Source organism: Salarias fasciatus, chromosome 15 (genome assembly GCF_902148845.1).
Source record: "Salarias fasciatus chromosome 15, fSalaFa1.1, whole genome shotgun sequence".
In the NCBI taxonomy this organism is placed as follows: domain Eukaryota; kingdom Metazoa; phylum Chordata; class Actinopteri; order Blenniiformes; family Blenniidae; genus Salarias; species Salarias fasciatus.
Window position 1 is genome coordinate 12,659,501 of NC_043759.1, and position 18,632 is coordinate 12,678,132.

General features: G+C 42.6%; 1 protein-coding gene across 1 annotated transcript; it reads right to left on the minus strand.

Annotated features, from left to right (window-relative positions):
- Positions 1-2,204: 2,204 nt before the first annotated feature.
- tfap2d (transcription factor AP-2 delta (activating enhancer binding protein 2 delta)) lies at positions 2,205-16,373 on the minus strand. The gene is made up of 8 exons (XM_030110234.1): positions 15,743-16,373; positions 14,522-15,040; positions 11,052-11,112; positions 6,584-6,749; positions 3,799-3,917; positions 3,557-3,698; positions 2,905-3,018; positions 2,205-2,506 (listed from the first exon to the last, which is right to left on the minus strand). Exons 1-8 carry the CDS (start codon positions 16,181-16,183, stop codon positions 2,290-2,292), a joined length of 1,779 nt encoding a protein of 592 aa, XP_029966094.1. The 5' UTR covers positions 16,184-16,373; the 3' UTR covers positions 2,205-2,289.
- Between the last annotated feature and the right edge of the window lie 2,259 nt (positions 16,374-18,632).

An 18,632-nucleotide genomic window follows, 5' to 3' on the forward strand; every position in this document is an offset into this window, starting at 1 on the left:
GCTGAGATATACTCGACAGGATTATCTGCAAAAAAAGCCCAAAGCGGCCGCTAAAGCCCTCACAAAAAGTGGCTGGAGACAACATTGTGTTTACAACATTGCTGTGCAGCCTAAAAAAAAAAAAAAGCAGACCTGAGGGAAAACACTGACTGCATGAGTGTGTATTCTGAGGATAACGCCATCTGTCAAACACCAGACCAAACAATAACAGCAAGACTGGGGATATACTGGTACCGCGCACCTGTGTCACTTCCTTCCTTTACATCTCACTTTACATCCATTACTTCCCACCTGAAGCTCCGCTCGCGCTGATTCGGGGTGACAAACCCCGCGCAGGCGTCACTGTAAATGCATCCTGTCTGATTATGTGTTCCTGTGTTATGCAGCGAACGTGACCTCCTTTCAGATGACTGGAATATTAAAGAGTAAACACAACCTGCAGAGCCGGAATGGAGACGCCAGCAGGCAGCTGCTCCCCTCTCTCTGCGTTTTATCATTAGATTTTTTTTTTTTTTTAAAGCTTTTTGAAATATAAATAAACAAAAAAAAAGAAAGAAACCTGACAGAAGTCGCTCAAACTGAAAGAAAACACGTGTGCTTGCGAGCACAAAGGAGGCTTTTGAACTTTTCTGTAGGTAGGGCCTTCTCTGCCAACATTAGAGAGGAACTCTGGCTTTTCATAATTTTAACCCTGTGAACTCATATAGATAATTCACACTCGCTGGCTTTGATCTGTGCTGTTTCTCTTTAGTCTCTACTTGCTCCGCTGCCTCCTTGGGTGCATATTTCGGTGTGATGTGTGTACGTCTGCGTGTGTATTCAGCCCAGAGTAAATTGTAGAACACGTAGCAACTGTCTTTATTGAACACCAGCATTTTAGAAGGTAGGGATTTAACATATATATAGTTGAAAGCCTACAAGAAAAGTAATTTAAATATTTATATATATCTTTACAAATGTTCATCAGCGAGTCGGAGAGCTCGTGTTGGCTAAACTTGAGATCTGGGGAGTGTACAAAGATAGACATGCACAGGGAAGAGGAACGACGGCAACCGGAGAGTCGCCTTTTACAAAATGGCTGAGTTGGACCCTTCGCTCTGTCTCTCTCTCTCACTTGCTTTCACTCTCATGATGTGTGACACACCCACACATACACATGATCTCACACGCACGATCTCAGACACACACACACACACACACACACACACACACACACACCACCGTGAAGCCTACTCCAGGCAGTGGCTTGCATCAGTTCAGGATCGTTCAGAAACAGTCATTTTTATTTTAAGCTGTAAAGAAAATGAAAGCAGGTAAAGGGCGTTTCTGTGCATCTGACTGTGGTGACATTTCATTTTGATCCATTTCAAACATCTAGAAATGTCTATGTTGAACTAATAATTCAGCACAAACCGGTTGATTTAACCTTGTGGGGAAAAATAAAAATTCCCAAACTCCAAAATGTTTTTGTGGTATTATGCTGACATGTCTGTCATGGAAAACTGTTTTCTTCCTTCCACAATAAATTAAATTAACCATCAGGAAAGAAAAGACATTTGAATTTTCCAGAATATCCTAAATTGAATCACACGATGCAGCTCAGTTCTGTCTGAACTCCTTGTGTGTGTTGAGTGTGGAGCAGTTGGTAATCCTGTCTTGTGTTTGCTCACTGTTTCCAATTTTCATTTTTAAAAAGCAGATTAAATAAAAACTTCCAGGAAGACAAAACAGTTTTGATTGTTTTTTGCAGAAAACTGAAAACCAAATGAGCAGGTTGTGTGTGTGTGTTATTTTGTTAGCAGTTAGCACCCCTGCCCTGGAAAACTCTGTTTCCTTCCTGTTTTCAGACTTTCTGATCAAATTTTAGCTGAAAATACAATAATAAAAGAAAAATAAGAGGCGGTCTTGCTTGTGCTGTTTTAGCAGATTATTCAAATACAAATTAAAAAGTGATAACAGAATTTTCTCTAACCTTTGATTTGTGTACCAATTTTTGAAAACACCTAATATATATGTGTGTGTGTGTGTGTGTGTGTGTGTGTGTGTGTGTGTGTGTGTGTGTGTGTGTTATTGTGCCTGCAGTTAACGCCTCTGTCCTGTAAATCTGAATAAATAAAATGAATAAATATAATAAATAAACAAACAAAAGTCATGGATGAGTCACAACAGTCTCCATGATGGGGCTTCTCCTCCTCATGACACACACACACAAACACACTCTCACACACACACGCAGACCCAAACTCCTAAATGCAGCGCTCCAAGGCACGGGGACCAGGTGGGAGGGGGCTACTCAGTCTTTTCCGTTTTGCCGTCTTTGCTCTGCGGCTCCACATTTTTCCGGAGCTGTGTCTTTTCCGAGCTGTTGTTGATCTGTTGGTCGTTGGGTCCGCTCGTTTTCCCGCTCGAGTTTTTGTCCAGGTAGTTGAGCATCTCGCTCAGGACCGTCTGGAAGGTGCTGAGAGCCGCGCAGACCGCCGGCGTTCCGAACCCGTGAGTGATCAGACTGCGAGGGGGGAGAAGACGACGATCAGTCAAAAAAAAAAAAAAAAGAGGGAAAAACGCTCTTGAGATCATGAGATGACATGTTTTCTTGCTCGTGGTTCATTGGTTTTAGAGTCAGATTCTCATTTCCTGCTCTGCTCCTTTAAGCTGCCAACTTGAAGCTAACTTTCTATAGTCGGTGGATGGTGATGCCACAGATGTGACATTTGGTGCTAATGAGGCCCTGCTCCCACGTCGCCTGTCACTCGTGCCAAAAATCAAACTGCACAGCTGCATATTTCCAAAATGTGAAGAGGTCAGATGCAAAACAAGAAAATCTCTCGTTGCTCAGTAGTTTTAAGGGTAAAACTCTAACATTATTTTAGCTTATCTTTATAAACTTTTACATTTGTGGGTTACCTGAAGTGTGTGAGGTGTCTCTGGATGTCCAGGTCCAGGATGGGAGTCGGTCTGGAGGAGCCCAGAGGAGAACGGTCTTGGCTCAACAAGTCCTGGAACTCCTTACAGATTTGCCTGAGAGACAGCAGGAGGAGGGGCACAGCGGGTTTACCATCTGTCTCCACCACGGCCACCACAATACCAGAGTGTTTTCCTCCCTTTCTTGTACCCATCCTCATCATTCCAGATCAATCTACATGTATGTCAAGTAGCTTCCGCTCAGCTGAAGAGGCGCCGCACACGGGAGCGGGACGATTTCACACGACATTCAAAAGAAACGCTCTGGTGACACGACGTCAAAAAGACTCAGATTTATAGTCAAGGCCAGTTGTTAGAATTTGTCCTCCTGTCTTCTCGGATTTCAGTCAGTGTGGAATATACTGCTACGCTGATAGCACTGGAAATAAAGACTGTGCGCCGATCAAAAAGAGTGGGAGCTGTTTCCCTTCAGCTCACTCAGTGTTTCAGACTTTAGAAATAAATGCAGCTCTGACTGAACACAGACCCTGTAGCTGAAAATTTACCAACACGACCCTTTAAATTTCACATGCAAGGAAGCTGTGTTCAACAAAATAGGTGTGTTTATGAGAGTAGCAGTGCTTTGAATGCTCACTTTGTAGCCAGGACCATTTTCTTGCGTGCGCTGGTTTCTTTCGGCTCGCTGTGCTGCCTCGCCAAATGTTCCCCCACCGCCTTGCTGGGGAACTCTGTCTCGCAGGTGTAGCCGAAGTCCCTCGCCAGGTGGAGCGCCTCACCTGAGCAGCAGCGCAGACAGCAGACCGATGAGACGAGCACTGGGAGGTTTAAGCGTGCAGAAAAGCCGGAGGAACCCGGGAAACGGGGTGAGGCCCTTACCCTCCACCAGGGAGGTGAGCAGCGTGACGTTGGCAGCTTTCCTCCGTCCTGCCGGCAGGTTGAGGCCCAGACGGTCTAGTTTCTCGCGAAGACATCGGCCTCCGTTCTTAGATTTCGCTCTGGGGACACGCGGCAGACGGAGAAAATAAACTTTGAAAACTTTGCGCTGCGTTTCCCCGCATCATCAAACAGTCTCATTTCACAAGACACCAAAAGACTGAATCCTATCTGGAGCACATATCACCACCATTAGCTGCTGCAGCATTGATCAGTCGGTGAACCAAAACACAAATACAACCATCTCTTTCTACACAAAGACATGATTAATTAAGTCCTCTATGAAAGTGTGGTAGAATATAGATTGGCTTTGATGTGTCAGAACCATAAATTAAAGCAGCAAATCAAAGAGGGAAGAAATTAAAACATGTCAACTCATCATACTGTATATTAGATGTGCTCCCTTCATGCATGGGTACGGTTATAAATCCCGCTGACTCGGCTTCTCACATCTCTCTCTGTAGCCGAATAAGACAGGAACAACGATCCCCGTCGTGTCTTCATCTTTTAACGTGAAAATTTTAAGGCATATGTGACTCCTTATTGTGCCATGAAACTTTAACTCTGTTTTTGGGACTTGTCTAGTTTTACTGAAGACGACTTTCTGCTCATTTTGTTGTGTTTATACTCGGCGATTCAGCTTCATTTTAAGATATCAGGAAGTGACATAAAACCATTTCAAAAAAAGCTGTTTCCAGATCATCATCTGTTGCGCGTTATTCGTTTAAATGTTATCCTACAACCCAATCAGGATCACTGTCATCATTTGCACTTTGTTTCAAATTTTCACTTTGTTGATGCCTCATCTTGTAGCACCAGCCATATTCTCTGCGCTCGCCCCCCCCCCCCCATTCTCTTCCCTTTCTCTCCACCTCATCAATAATACAGCGCTGGCAACTCTTGCTTTCCTCTGGTTCCTCTGATCCTGGCATGCTTTGGCCTGGTCTCGCCTCCCTCTGGCTCCCTGGGCATGGCGGCGCGTGCAGCCCCAGCCCCTCGTTCGCCTACAATGGTCTTTGCGGGCGCTACTATATATCCTCTGTTTTATCTGAGGTCTACAAAGACTCAGACGGCGCTCTCCAATGCTCAGAAGCCAGATTTACACTTTACAGGAAAAAAAAAAAAAGAAAAAATTGTTTTCACTTTCAGAAATCTCCCTCACCTCCTCACTTCAACATCATTACATTTGTCAGGATGTGGACTAAATAAGATTTCTACGATTTCTGTTTCTGCTTCAGCAGAGGCGTTCTTATGGGTGTTTCTTTTAAATGACAACAACTAGCTGTTAAATAATTGTGTGACTTTCAGTAAACGCTCCATGTGTTCTTTTCTGTTTTTTTGTCATTTCATTGAAACATTTAAATTCTCATATAACCCTTTTCAACCCCGTTTAGCCCTTTAGAATGCGGTCTTTGAACGTTTACATCTCAATCTGTTATTGGGGGATATTCAAGACTTAGTTTTCTCTTTTGTTTTTAAAATTTTTGAAGTCATTCTTGATGAAAAATGCTTAATTTTCATTACATGAAATCAGCTAGAAAGTGTAAAAAATTGTATTGTTTTTACAGTTTAAGAATTGAAAAAGGAAACTATTCTCCAAATAAGATATTTTTCTCAATGAATTTCTGTAAAAGGGAATAAATTGATATGTTTTATACACCATTAAGTGTTTCCATCCAACAGCATGATATTTCATTTGTAGAAAAGTGAGCTAGTCTAGCTCAACTGACTGAACCACCTTCCTACATGTAAATTAGAAAAGTCATACTGTAGTTTTATGTGTTCAGCACTTCAAGACAAAAATGGTGTCTCGGTTTTCTCAAACTGCTTCCCAGTATTTTACAGGTTTCACTGTAAACACATCTCACAGAGATAATCAGCTGCCCCAATAACTAGTGAAAGATTCGCCCTTTATAGTTCACAAACTGACATATTTCAGAATTTGAATTATGTTTTGAGACTTAATCACCTTTCTATTCCATTCACTTATCATAAAATGTTCCAAAACAGGATAAAGAGTATCAGTATTATACATATTTTACTGATTTCTCATCATGAGACATTGCCCACACACTATTGGACTTGATCAAATGTTTCAATTTTTGCAACATAAGGGCTTAAATTTCGCTGATTAGATGCCTTGGACATATGTTTGATGTAAAACCCGGCAGAAGTGATCAAATATGGCCGCTTGCAAAACATATAGGTAGAGGCCAGTGCTCATAGGACATTTCTGAATTTTGAAACCATTTGTTGGGCCTGAGCATCCTTTAAAGATATGGTTACCGCTTTTCATTTTGATTTTATCATTACAGATTTGTCAAAGATGTACTGTGAGCAACTACTTTTTCCCCCTTTTATAAGGTAACTCTGAAGATTCAGTATGACTTTGTGTTGTACTGAGAAGCTGAAGTTACAAATGGGTGACATACTGGACATTTGGTTAATATATAGGTGTAAAGCTATGTCCCTCTGTTTTTTTTTTTGTATTTTCTTTTAATATTCCAAACATTATAAGTGTTAATGGAGTCATAGTTATGAGTATACAGACCAAAACCTGTCTGTAGCAACAACATATCGATATGAGCGTCAAACCTGTAAACAGCTGTGTTGAATCGGTTCTTCCCATTAAAAAGATGAAATGATTGGATATGGAAGCAGATGGTGGCAAAAGGGTGAGATGAAATTAAAAATCCTGGTTTCCTTCATGGTTTCCCGTGCTACTGACCTGCGCAGTATGCCGCCCAGTAGTGAGGCGTTGAGGCACTCTGGTGGGGACAGTCTTCTCTTCACCTCAGCGATGGTGACTTTGTACTTCGAGGTGGAGCTGAGCAGCGAGAGTCGGCCTGGTACCGAGCAGAACAGATCTGTAGGATTCACCACGCACGTTCCCCCTGCACACACACACGAATGACACATTTGTTACAACAAAGTTCAGCAGGGAAAAATAACATCATCAATATGAATATTATTAGAACACCAATATTGGCTGTCATGGTTTTCTTCCAAAAACATGAAATTAAGATGAATGGATGGCTCCAAATTAACCACAGGTGTGAGTGTAAGTGTGTGTGATGGTCTGGCTGATGACCTGTTGAAGGTGTACCCAGTCGCTTTGGAGAACCTGCACTCTGCAAAACCATTGAGTAAATGGATGATGGAAGCTTGTTTCATTGCATTTTGTATTTACACATACAAGCACAAGGTCATTACATAAACACTTCAACTTAAACACGTGTTATAATCACATAAATTCTGCTTTTTGCAATCTTGCACTGGTTCTGGAAAATGGTTACTCTCAAAAGCTTTTTAGAGGATTTTATTTTCCAATGGATGCAGCATATAATATAAATCTGCTGTATTTTTATTTTTTTAATCAAAAGACCATCAAAAGCCTTTTTGTGCCTTGAGAGAAGACACTTTCAGGTCTATACTGAATGTATAAAATCAATTTAGACCTTGAAAAGCCTTGACTCAGAGAAATATAAACATTTTGAACTGAAAAAAAAAAAAGCCATTCATGAAAGTATGAATTTATCCTCAACAGTAGCACTGTATCTATCAGCGATCCTGAGGCTGAGATTGAGTGTGCTCATAGGAGAGCTTGGAAAATCGACTTAAAAAAAAAAAAAAACCCCAAAACAAAAACAAATGTGTATTCTGTTGGAAAAGTTCCATTGAATAGTGTTTCAGTGAGCGAGACCTCACCAGGGATGACTGTGCAGGTATTGACACTATCTCGCACTTTTGCCCAAAGAGTTTAGCATTGGCTCTACAGACACAATCCCTGTCTTTCTTTTTTGAGAGAATTGCACATACCATTGCATTATGCACAGTGAAAAAAAATCGACTATACAGATAATGAGATTTGCTAAAAAGATCATAATGTTGGTAATAATAGTGATGTAATGATTTGTTTTGTATCAAACACTTGTAGAGACAATGTACACGATTGATCTTATAAAATGAATATATTTCGTCACAAGTTTAGCGAAATTAAAACTAATTCTTTTCAAGACCCTGATGATAATGAACGTTCACATGATCATAAAGCATATGATCACGCTTCTTCAATCACTACTAGCATGATCATCCCTTCACAAGACTCTTTTTCATCAGTTGAACAGTGCATGTATATATATATATATATTTATATATATATATATATATATATATATATATATATATATATATATATATATATATATATATATATATATATATATATATATATATATGTATATCACCTTCAACCAACCTTCACATTGACTTCATTTTGTGTATACTTGATACTCCTGCATGTGTGAATAAGTGATTGTGGTTGTGATGGTGAGGGGCTCTCTGACATTATTAATTGCATCTGAATCAGTGTTACTGGATCCTCCAGGAATATATTGACTGCTCTGAGTAGGCCTATTATTATTAAACTTTCACTTGAACTAACGTCCCAAGCAGCTGAAACGCAAGGTTTCTGTCTGATGTACTGTAGGCTATATTCTATTATTCATCTGCCTCATTATCAAATCTAACAGCAGGGTGTGTCGCTTTGTTATTAGGCCGTGCTGGATATGATGGGATGGAGAAGAAGGGATGCCATTTAGGCCGAGTAGAACTATGCTGCAGGCGGAGATTGCCTGGCAAACGCCTGTCTTTTTTGGGGGCAATTGTGGACAATTTGGCCACCAACTAAGCCTTCTATATCACCAGCTGTAACCTATATTTCTGCTCTCGGAATATATTATTCACAATCAAGCAGAAACGCGCTCGATTCGCATCGTTTTTGTCGGCTGCAGGAAGGGGGAAGTCATCCTGCTTCAGCACCATGGACAGCGCCTCCACCTTTCATTCTAGCACCTGGACAGCGACTCGTGCCCACAGCACAACTGCAACATCACAATGGTGTGAAAACAAAAGGCTGTTGTACTCCAGCGGGCACCACTTTGTACAAGAACTCTGAGGGACTCAGGCTGTCAAAAAATGGAAGATTGCAAGGGAATCGATTGATACTATCGGTTGGGCTTAAGCCCCCCCCCCCCCCCCCCCCCCCCCCGCCACACACCCCTCCCCCGCCCACCCCAACCCTTGTGTGCGTGCGTGCACACGCGCGCATGTGTGTGCGTGTGGAGTCCGACTCGCCTCTATGTCTGTATGTGACACAAACCGGGCAAACCTGTCTGTCAGCCTCACGCGCTCTGACAGGGGCGCGCGTCTCTGAAAGCCGCGGGTTCACATCATATTAATTCCCCTAAAAATGTTTTGATTCAAAGTAGTTTGTATTTTATGTTGCCAAGGGCAATCGAAAAGAGCTATTGCCGGTAGTGCAGTCAGTAGAGCGCGCGGGCCCAGAGGCGATAACGGTATTTAAGCAACGGAGAGTAGCCTCGGGCTGCGGCGCGAGCGGCGGGCGGGATCACACGCGGAATCAAGCGCCTTTTACGAGTTTGCCACGAAAATTAAAGAAAAAGAGACAAGGGCCAAATGCCATTCTCCTCATATTTTAACAACAGTGTTTATACCCCCCACCCCCCTAAAAAAAAAAAAAAAAAAAAAAAAAAAAAAACCCGCTTACGTCTTGACAGAAAAAGTGCGAAGTGCGTGCACGGCGGGGAAGTGTTGGCGGGGGCGCGCGTCTGACAGATCAGCTTGATCTGCGAGGCTGCTGCTATAGAGCTGAACTGGAAAAGGGATAGCAGTGTGATTAAAAACACAGACGACTCCTCCTAAGTAGGATCCGCATTTCTTGAGTGATTTTCTTTTGAAAAAGGTTATGTGAATATTCATGCCGCCAAAGCCGCAGTCAGAAAGAACAACATTAATATGATCTCGGCTGAATCCGGGGCCCCGCTCGGCATTAGCATATCAAAGCGTCCGCCCGAGGCGAGAGAAGCTATCGATACGGGAGCGGGAGGTAAAGCAAAGATTATTGGTTGTGATGGTTGCAGCGGCTGAGCTCAGGGCCAAATACGGCGCACCATTAACCGAAAGTGATAGCGAAGGGATTCCCGCGTCAATCCGAGAGAAAAGCCCCAACACCTCGGCAGAGCTGATGAAAAATTAAACCCGAGACACAGCCTTCCTCTCTGTATGGAAAATTATACACACAGTCCCCACTAAAGAGGAAAAAAAAAAGGAAGAAAAAGAAGAAGAAGAAAAAAAAACCACAACCAGGCTTTGATGGCGCAAAAAAAAAGGCAGATCCACAGCGTGTTTAAACCCACTCGTGAGGAAATTGGCTGGCCTGCTGCGTGTTGACACAGGCCGAGCTCACATCCACACCTTCACCCTGAAGAGCCAGTCTGAGCCGTCTCTCCAACCACCTGCTCTCACACACCGCCAGCCTATACATTAAACATACAGGCGCATATACGGAAAAAAAATGAACAAAAACAAAACAGTATTATACATAAAACAGCCTCACTTCTGGGAGTAAATTGGACGAAATCCTGCATACTTGCAATATAAACACTAAATCGCCTCTATCTATCTATCTATCTATCTATCTATCTATCTATCTATCTATATTATTTAATTGATTGATTTATCTCAGTGTCACAGAAAGCCTCTTTCAGTCATGTTCATTGTCATTCGAGCTAATCTTTAAATATTTAGTAATATCCGTCTGTTTTAATCGTTCAGTTCTATTAGATTGTTTCCCCTCTTCAAGTTATTTTTCAATTTCTTTTGACATTAGAGCCATAAGATTACCAGCAACAATGTTTTTGAGGATATGATGAATTTATTTAGTTAAATTAAACATTGACAATACTCAAAAGCAGGTTATTTATTTCATGGAAATGAAAGCAAACCGTCACTATACGAAAAAAAAAATAGATTTAATAAACATAAGAAATAAAATCTTCCATCAAATAGGCAGGTAAGATGAAAAATCCTGGCATTGTCGACACTGTTATATTTGGGCTAAATGGGATGAGCTTCGTGTGAGTGGTTGAAAGGGAGCTGAGTGACAGTCCGCTGCAGACTGTTGGAGGGGAGCCCTGTCTCCGCGCGTGTTCACTGTGTTAGTGTTTAAATAGGCGAGGAAGCGGCCCCGCTCCTGCTGTAACATGTTGACAGCAGACAAGAGAGGAGCGTTCCGCCTGTTTGTCTGTCTCCTCCGCTGTCTTGTCGCGTGCAGGAGCCGCCAGTGTTCGCGGCCTCCGGTAGACACAACAAGAGAGAGGAGACGGGGGCCTTACCTCTGCGGATGACGCCCCCTTGGCCGTTCAGCACGAGCCCACACTGCGCCTCCACGGAGCCCTGCGGAGCGGAGACACACACACTCATTAGGACGAGCAGAGAGGTGGAATCACCTCACCCAGGGTTTTCTCTCCTCACAGCTGCTCCAGCACAATTTACCAGCTGCAATTCTTCAGATACAGTACAAACTAATTGTTTTCTTTTTTTCTTTTCTTGTGTTTGTATGTGTATGTGTGTGGGTGTGTGTGGGTGGAGCCATTTTTCTAGAGCATCCTAGGTGTGAAATCCCCTTTTTAATTAGCCTTCCACCCACACTAACTCGGTTTTTTTTTTTTTTTTTTATAAAAGGAAGATCTTATACAAGACACAATTGTGTTATAAAAATACATTTCATGAGAATGACTACTGCTACACACTGGAGGTCAAGGTAAATATCAATCAATGCCTCAGTATTTAAATACAGGCATGTCTTATTATATGCAAAGTATAAAGCTTTCCAGTTGACAGAAGTCTGTTCTCTCAAGAAAATGTGCATCAGTCTGTAAAATACACCCCAAACATGAATCAGATGGTGGTCCATTCATGGGGTGCCCCAAAACCCACAGAGTGAAAACCAGCCCATTCACATTCTTTAACCATTTTTTGGGTTAAGTAGACATATTGTATCTTGCGCATTTCTTTACGTTTTCTTCTAAACTGGCGACAGAAATTTAGAGATGCTCTAATACATCCTTCTGCTGAGATAGGCGATGTTCTTTCATATAAAAACATAAACGCCACAATGTCTGACCATTTCTTATTTTATGCATTTGCACTAACATATGAACAGAAAAAATTAAAATGAACAAATGACAGTAGATTTAAAAGTCAGTTGAGACGTTTTGTGTTTTTCCTTCTTTGTAGATGACACATTATACTGTTTAATTCAAGTCTACAACATTTATAATATATAGCCAGTGGTAAAAAGGGAGAAAACGCCCATTTCAAGAATTGTGTCATTGGTTTTACGCCACTTTTGCATAGATGTATTGAACGATTGTTATGGAAGAGGACATTCTAATAACTTTAAAATTTGACACAATCCTTCCACAGAGCCTTAGGGCTTAATTTACTCATAATTCATCAAGAGTCCATTTAAGTGTTAAAGCATCTTTCCAGAAATTTTGAGGTGTAAGTCAGTGAAAAAGGGGGCACCTCAGAGTCCAAACACTTCCCCTTTTTCCAGTGGTGGAAGCCTTTTTGTTAGAAAGTGTACCTCACTTAGCAGGCTCTGAGAAAAATTGAGGGCACAGTGAAATAACGCATGCAGCTCACGCAGAAACGAGCTTAATTTGAAAGGCTCCGGGCTATAAACCGAGGACAGCACCACTCACGCAGACTCAGAAATGAGCACAAAGTGTCCAGAATTCGTTGCAGCCACCAACCTGTTGGGGTGATCGCTCTATACGAGCACGCAGCGTGCAACACACAGGCCCCAGCGTGGATGGAAACCTGTTAAAGCCGCCATTTTGGTCCGGATCAGACTCGCGTGCTATCAACAATGTCATCAAGAAAGGAGAACACGCGCTTTTTATTCAGAAAAACACTTAATCCCTCGTGCGAGCCTCGAGGCCGGGCCCACGCAGGAGCCCCCTGATTAAAATAATGTGTAAAAAAAAAAAAAAAAGGGAGCTTGTTGTAGTTCTTTCTTAACCAGCTCCTGCTCTGTTTCTTTTCTTCTATTCCGCAGCTAAAGTGATTATAAAATCAATATACAAAACGCAGAGGTCTTGCATGAATTAGCTTAGTGACGGGAGAAAGGTGTGGCAGCTGCTTTTGTTCGCCATGAAAATCTCTTTAACGCGCTCAAAGATGCGCCCGGGCTGCACGGGACCAGAGGCGCATCTGTTCCGTTCATACATCCGCCCCGTGCGCGCCCAGGTTCACCCCGCACGCTCCTTTCTTCCCCTCAATGAAAGGGCCAAAACCCGCACTCTTTATGCGCCACGCAGCTTAAAGGAAGACTAATATTTACCCTAAACCACAAGGCAACAGCCCACGTTTATCAAAATGTGAAACGAAATAAAATATTTCAATATGGACTCACGTTTGTTTTTTTTTTGTTTTTTTTTATGAAACACCGTAACAGCGTTTACCCAACAAAAAATGGAAAATTCTATTTACTACAATTGCAAATCAAAATAAATTAAAATTGAATTAGCAGAAATCTTAATATAAATTCAAAACGACATAATAATAATAATAATAATAATAATAATAATAATAATAATAATAATAATAATAATATACCGGTATACATATTTTTTTCAGAAGTGACGGCTATTAGAATTAAAAAAACTTATTTTATTTTAATATTATCACACACTGTCAAAACTTTCAAAGTAGTATTTTAAAATTCAAGCAATTCTAATCTGCTTAACTATTTATATTTACGTGTATACGGAGTTTATATCACTGCAATTATTATCAGTATTATTCCATATGAAATGTAATTTGTACAGCGGCGTCAAAAAAATGTCGATAGAAATTCGATTTTATGGGAGAAAGTGAGAGCAGAGTTGTAACACTTAACGTGGCTGAAATGATGTGTCGCTGTGTTAAATTGTGTTTAACTCGAGCCGCGTTAACCAGCTCAGATGTCGCTGCATAAGTAACAAAGTTGATTGACGTTAAGTCGGTAATTGGATAAACTACGGTGCTTTATGGTGCTCGAGCCGGGCATTGTGCCCTGAACCCCCGATCCGTTAATCCGCCCTTTACCGGAGAATAGAGCAACCAGCGGCTTTTCTTTGCTTCAACAGACAGCCGGACACACACACTCAAACACACACACACTCGCAGGGGGCTCAAGAACCGTGCGAATCTGTTTTCATCTCCACCATTTCTTTACATCCAAAAGAATTATGTAAAATATGGGTCACGTGTGTTTCAGGAAAAATAAAGGGCGGACTTGACAATGGGATTGTATAGACTGCCAGTCAATTAACCTTTAGAAAGAGGCCTGCCTTTCAGAGGCGCGGTGCCGGGTGGACTTGACATTTACTCGGCCTGCTGTACTGTCACGTTTGCTTTGGCAACAAAATCATCTGGAGGTGATATTGAGTGTAATTCAGCCCCCCGAAGTGTGACGGGGGTCTTTGGGTGGACATAACCTATACAGGCCGCTGCAGATTATAGAGCGCAGACAGATGAAGCAGACAGGCAGACAGACAGACATCTGGCGCTGTCTCCCTTCAATATTTTGGGATTGCTGTGTGGCTGCTACAATGGGGAGGGAAAGTTTTTTTTTTTTTTTTTTTTTCCTCCTTCTTTTCAATAGTAGGGCAGTGGGGCAGGGAGACTGGGGCACTGGGTCCGGTGACAGCTATGAGGGTCTGCTCCCCTTTATTCTCCTGCTGTATCATATCATAGGAGGAGGGAAGGGGGGGCGGAGGGGGGGGGGGGGGGGCTGCAGGAGCAGGGACGGTACCTGCAGGTCGTCCGCCGCGGGCGGAGGGAGGCCCAGGCCGGCGGCGGGCAGCAGCCTCTGGTCCGGGTGGTGCATGCCGACGCCGTAGGCCTGCGAGCCGTGTGACGTCATCAGCGACAGGTCATGGCGCCGGTAAGCGTCGAGGCAGCCCAGCTCGCGCCGCTGCTGCTCGTCCAGGCACGAGGACTTGAGGGCCGAGCGCGCGTTGTGCAGGTTGATGAAGTCCGCCGGCTCGCCGTGGTGGATCTGCTGGTAGTACTGGCCCGAGTGCAGCGAGTTGAGGCCGTAGGCCTCCGGGGCCACGGCCGGGTGCGAGTGCTGGAACTCGTAGTGGAAGGACTGGTGGTGCAGGGGCGTGTACTGGTGGTTGGCCGAGAAGTAGGGCGAGGCGAACTCCGTCCCCGCCGGCGCCGGGTAGGTGAGCGGGGAGGAGGAGGAGTAGGCGACCGAGGAGTTGGCCACGGACTCCAGACAGCCGAGCTGCATGAGCCGGTAGCTGTTTGATCCGTCGTGACGTATCTGCGAGATAATAAAGAGACGGGGGGAAATATATGAGCCGTGTCGTTTAGCATCAGCCGGCGTCTCCTCTCTGCGCTTCCCAAACACACTCGGAAAAACACAACTCACACTCTCAAAGCGCTTTTTTTTTTTCTCTTCTTCTTCTTCTTCTTCCCACTTTTAACCACCTGAAGGAGATGTCATTTCCACACGCCCGGGAGGGGAACCAACGTGCGGCAACAGGAGCCATCGGTATTTTTCCCCTCCCTTTGGCATGCCTGTCACTCTCCTCACAGCGTTTTAAAAGGCGCGCTGTTATATATTATTATTATTACCGAGCTGCTGGCAAATTTACTGTCCCGGCTCAGCCGCGCGCGCTGAATGGGAGGAAAGCAGAGAGAGACTCAGCGGAGGTGTTCCGCCCTAAAATGTTGTAATCACCAGCCTCATTTACCCACACACACTAAATATATATAAAAAAAAAGAAGAAGAAGAAGAAGAAGCTCCGTTTCTACCGGCGGCTTCAGCGAGACGCACGACTCGCTCATCATTTCTGCTTTTTATTTCTTATCAGGCATTAAGCTACAGCCTACTCCTGTTTGAGACTTCTCCCAGAGAGCAGGAGGCATCTCCACACGCCTCCCGAAACTCCGTTTAAATCCAGCATTTTGCTCTACCCACCTGCTATAATTTGATAAATTTAAAAAAAAAAAATGAGCCTACCTCTGCGTCGTGGACAAGTCCGGGGAAGGTCGCTGACATTGTGCTTTCTCCAAAGTAACCCGTGTTTTTTTTTTTCCCCCCTCTCCTCTCTGGCCCGATCGAATAAAAATAAAAATGTGTTAAAATCCTCAAAAAGCGAGAGAAATGGAAAAGTCCCCCTCGCGCGCTCTCGGTAACGGTGGAAAGCTGGCGGAACGCGAGCGTCTCCCCTCTGCACGGACGGGGCTGGCTCACGGATTTTGTACTTGCAGGGTATTTCTCGGCTGATGTCGTAGGTCCCTTGGTAATATAGAAGTTTTGAAAATTAAGCATCAGCACTGAGGAATGGGAGGACAATAGACGGAGCGGAGCATCCCAGGAGACAAGGAATAAATATTGTATCTTCGCCTTAATAAGGAACCAAGTGCTTCTTTCAACATTTTCTACGCTTTTTGTGGACATTTTCCTTTTTGACTCGTTTGTATTTTCACAAGGTCTTCTGCTCGCTTTCGTCGTCTTATTATTTTTTTTTATTCACGTCGGCTAAGTTCTTTTGACTAAAATGTTCGGATTTTCAACGGAAATGTAAGTTTGTTTTGTAATATTTTATAGCTATTTCGGACAATTACCGACCGAATAAAAAATGGATTTCCCTTTGTTTTGCAGCAGACCTGTAACGATTTTAGCCAGCTTTAACACGGGGATTTCATTCTGAACGGGCTGTTTTCGATGTCTTTTGCATGTAAAGATGCATTTTCAACATTATTCAGATTCTATAATGTAAAAATACACGTTTCCTAATACAACAGTGGGGCATTTCAGGCTTTTATTCGATGTAATAACAAATGATTCGATTAGAAATAATCTTTTTGAGACTATGTGATTAAAATAATGCAATTTTTCAATACATATCACTATTGCTTCATGAATTTACTGTTATGTGTTATGCATTTAAACCACCTTCCAGCTCTTGCTTATATACACACATGGACGTACATAGTTTTACGTTTTGGCTATTTTTGCTCGTGCATGGAAAACAGCTTTTGAAGACTATTATTTCATTTTTATTGGGGGAGGGGGTTACTACTCCTTTGTGAATAACGACCCGACAGTGTGTCTGGGTGAAGCAAGTCAGGGTGTGGATGAAGGTTAGTTTTTAATTTTTTTTTTTTGTTGACGTTCAGGCGATTATTATTATTATTATTATTATTATTATTATTATTATTATTATTATTATTATTATTATTATTATTATCATTTATTGCTGATTATGTTGTTAATATTATTGTTATTAAATTTGGTTTTGTTTTTCGGTCAGTCGGTCAGCCTCGTGACCCTCTCTCTCTCTTTCTCTCTCTCTCTCTTTCCCTCTCTCTCTCTCTCTGTCTCTGTCTCTCTCTCTCTCCCTCTCTGCCTTTCTCCTCGTGCTGTAACTCACCTGAGCACGCGCCCTCTGGGTGGTCCTGCCCAACTGAATGGAGCCGTACAGAGATTGTAGAGAGCTGTTTTGTTTACATTTATTTTAAAATATCTTTATTAGAGAAGACTTAGGACGTTGTCAGAAAAAAAAATGCACCTTTACGGAACTAAAGTGGCATTATAATCGTAACAGGTGTACATGCGGAGCCACAAGGCGAGCTGGTTTCAGAATCCGGTCTATAATGAGATTAAATATACAGAAACAGTGAAACTAAGGCTGACTTGCCCCTAGGCCACCCGGGAAGCAACAGAAATACAAAAAAGCAGAAGCCAAAGCTTGTGGTCACAGCCTGAAGAGGAGCAGAGGGGGAATAAAGGAGAGAGGAGGAGAGGAAACTGAAGGAGGAGAGGAGAGTTATTCTACTGTCTGTCAGATTTCCTGCCATTCAAAACAAACCAGAGAGAGAGAGAGAGAGAGAGAGAGAGAGAGAGAGAGAGAGAGAATGGGGGAGGGAGGGAGGGAGGGAGAGAGAGAGAGCAATAGCTGTAACCCACAGCAGAGATAAGCCCCAATCAGTCTTGTTTTGGATGTTTTTTTTTCTCCTACTCAGCTGTAACTGTAACCAAAGCGACTCCTTGATATTATTAAAGTGCAGACTGCGGCCGTGGCGACGCCGGGACGCCGAGATTGACTCTTCAATTTAATTAAGCTACTATTTTCCCTCCCATCTGTTACTGCATGTGTCTCTTTTCTCAGTCTAATCACTTACAATAATAATAATAATAATAATAATAATAATAATAATAATAATAATAATAATAATAATAATAAAAATGTAGTTTTAGCTCTATAACAATAATATATTTGGACAAGGTGGATATATTCTCATTATTAACAGTAGATGTTATTGATTTTTCTTGGTCCAACTGAAATGCTGCTTCCTCTTCCTCATTCGTCACTACTCTGAAAAAAAAAAAACACACCCAAACAAGTTTGAATATTCTACCAGATCTTCCCCCTTTTTTTTTCTCTTCTTGATCAAGACTATTTAGCCTATAGTCCTGCAGTCATATCTGAAAAAAAGTCCTCTTAAGAATCACAAACGGCCCAGGCGGTGCAGAGGCCGCCTTAAATAGCCTCCTTTAAAAAGTTCTCAAGGCCTTTTATATTTTAATTAACCGATACCGATTGTTTTGCCTCGAGGCTCGACGTGAAACCTCTGCACGACGAGACCGGTGAAGGCCGGTTGTCGCACGCCAGGTACAAAAAAAATTAAAAAAAAAAATAATAAAAAGGAGAAGAGAGTGAGGGAGGAGGAGGAGGAGGAGGAGGAGGGGGAGGAGGAGGAGGAGGGATGAATGGGAAGGCCACCGGGCACAGAGAGATGGGGAGGAGAGAGGGAGCTTTGGTGTCAATTAAGGTACTCTAAGTGATTCTAAATACAGTTGGAATTTTCTCATTTTAAACAATAATCAGCCAATAACAAATGGG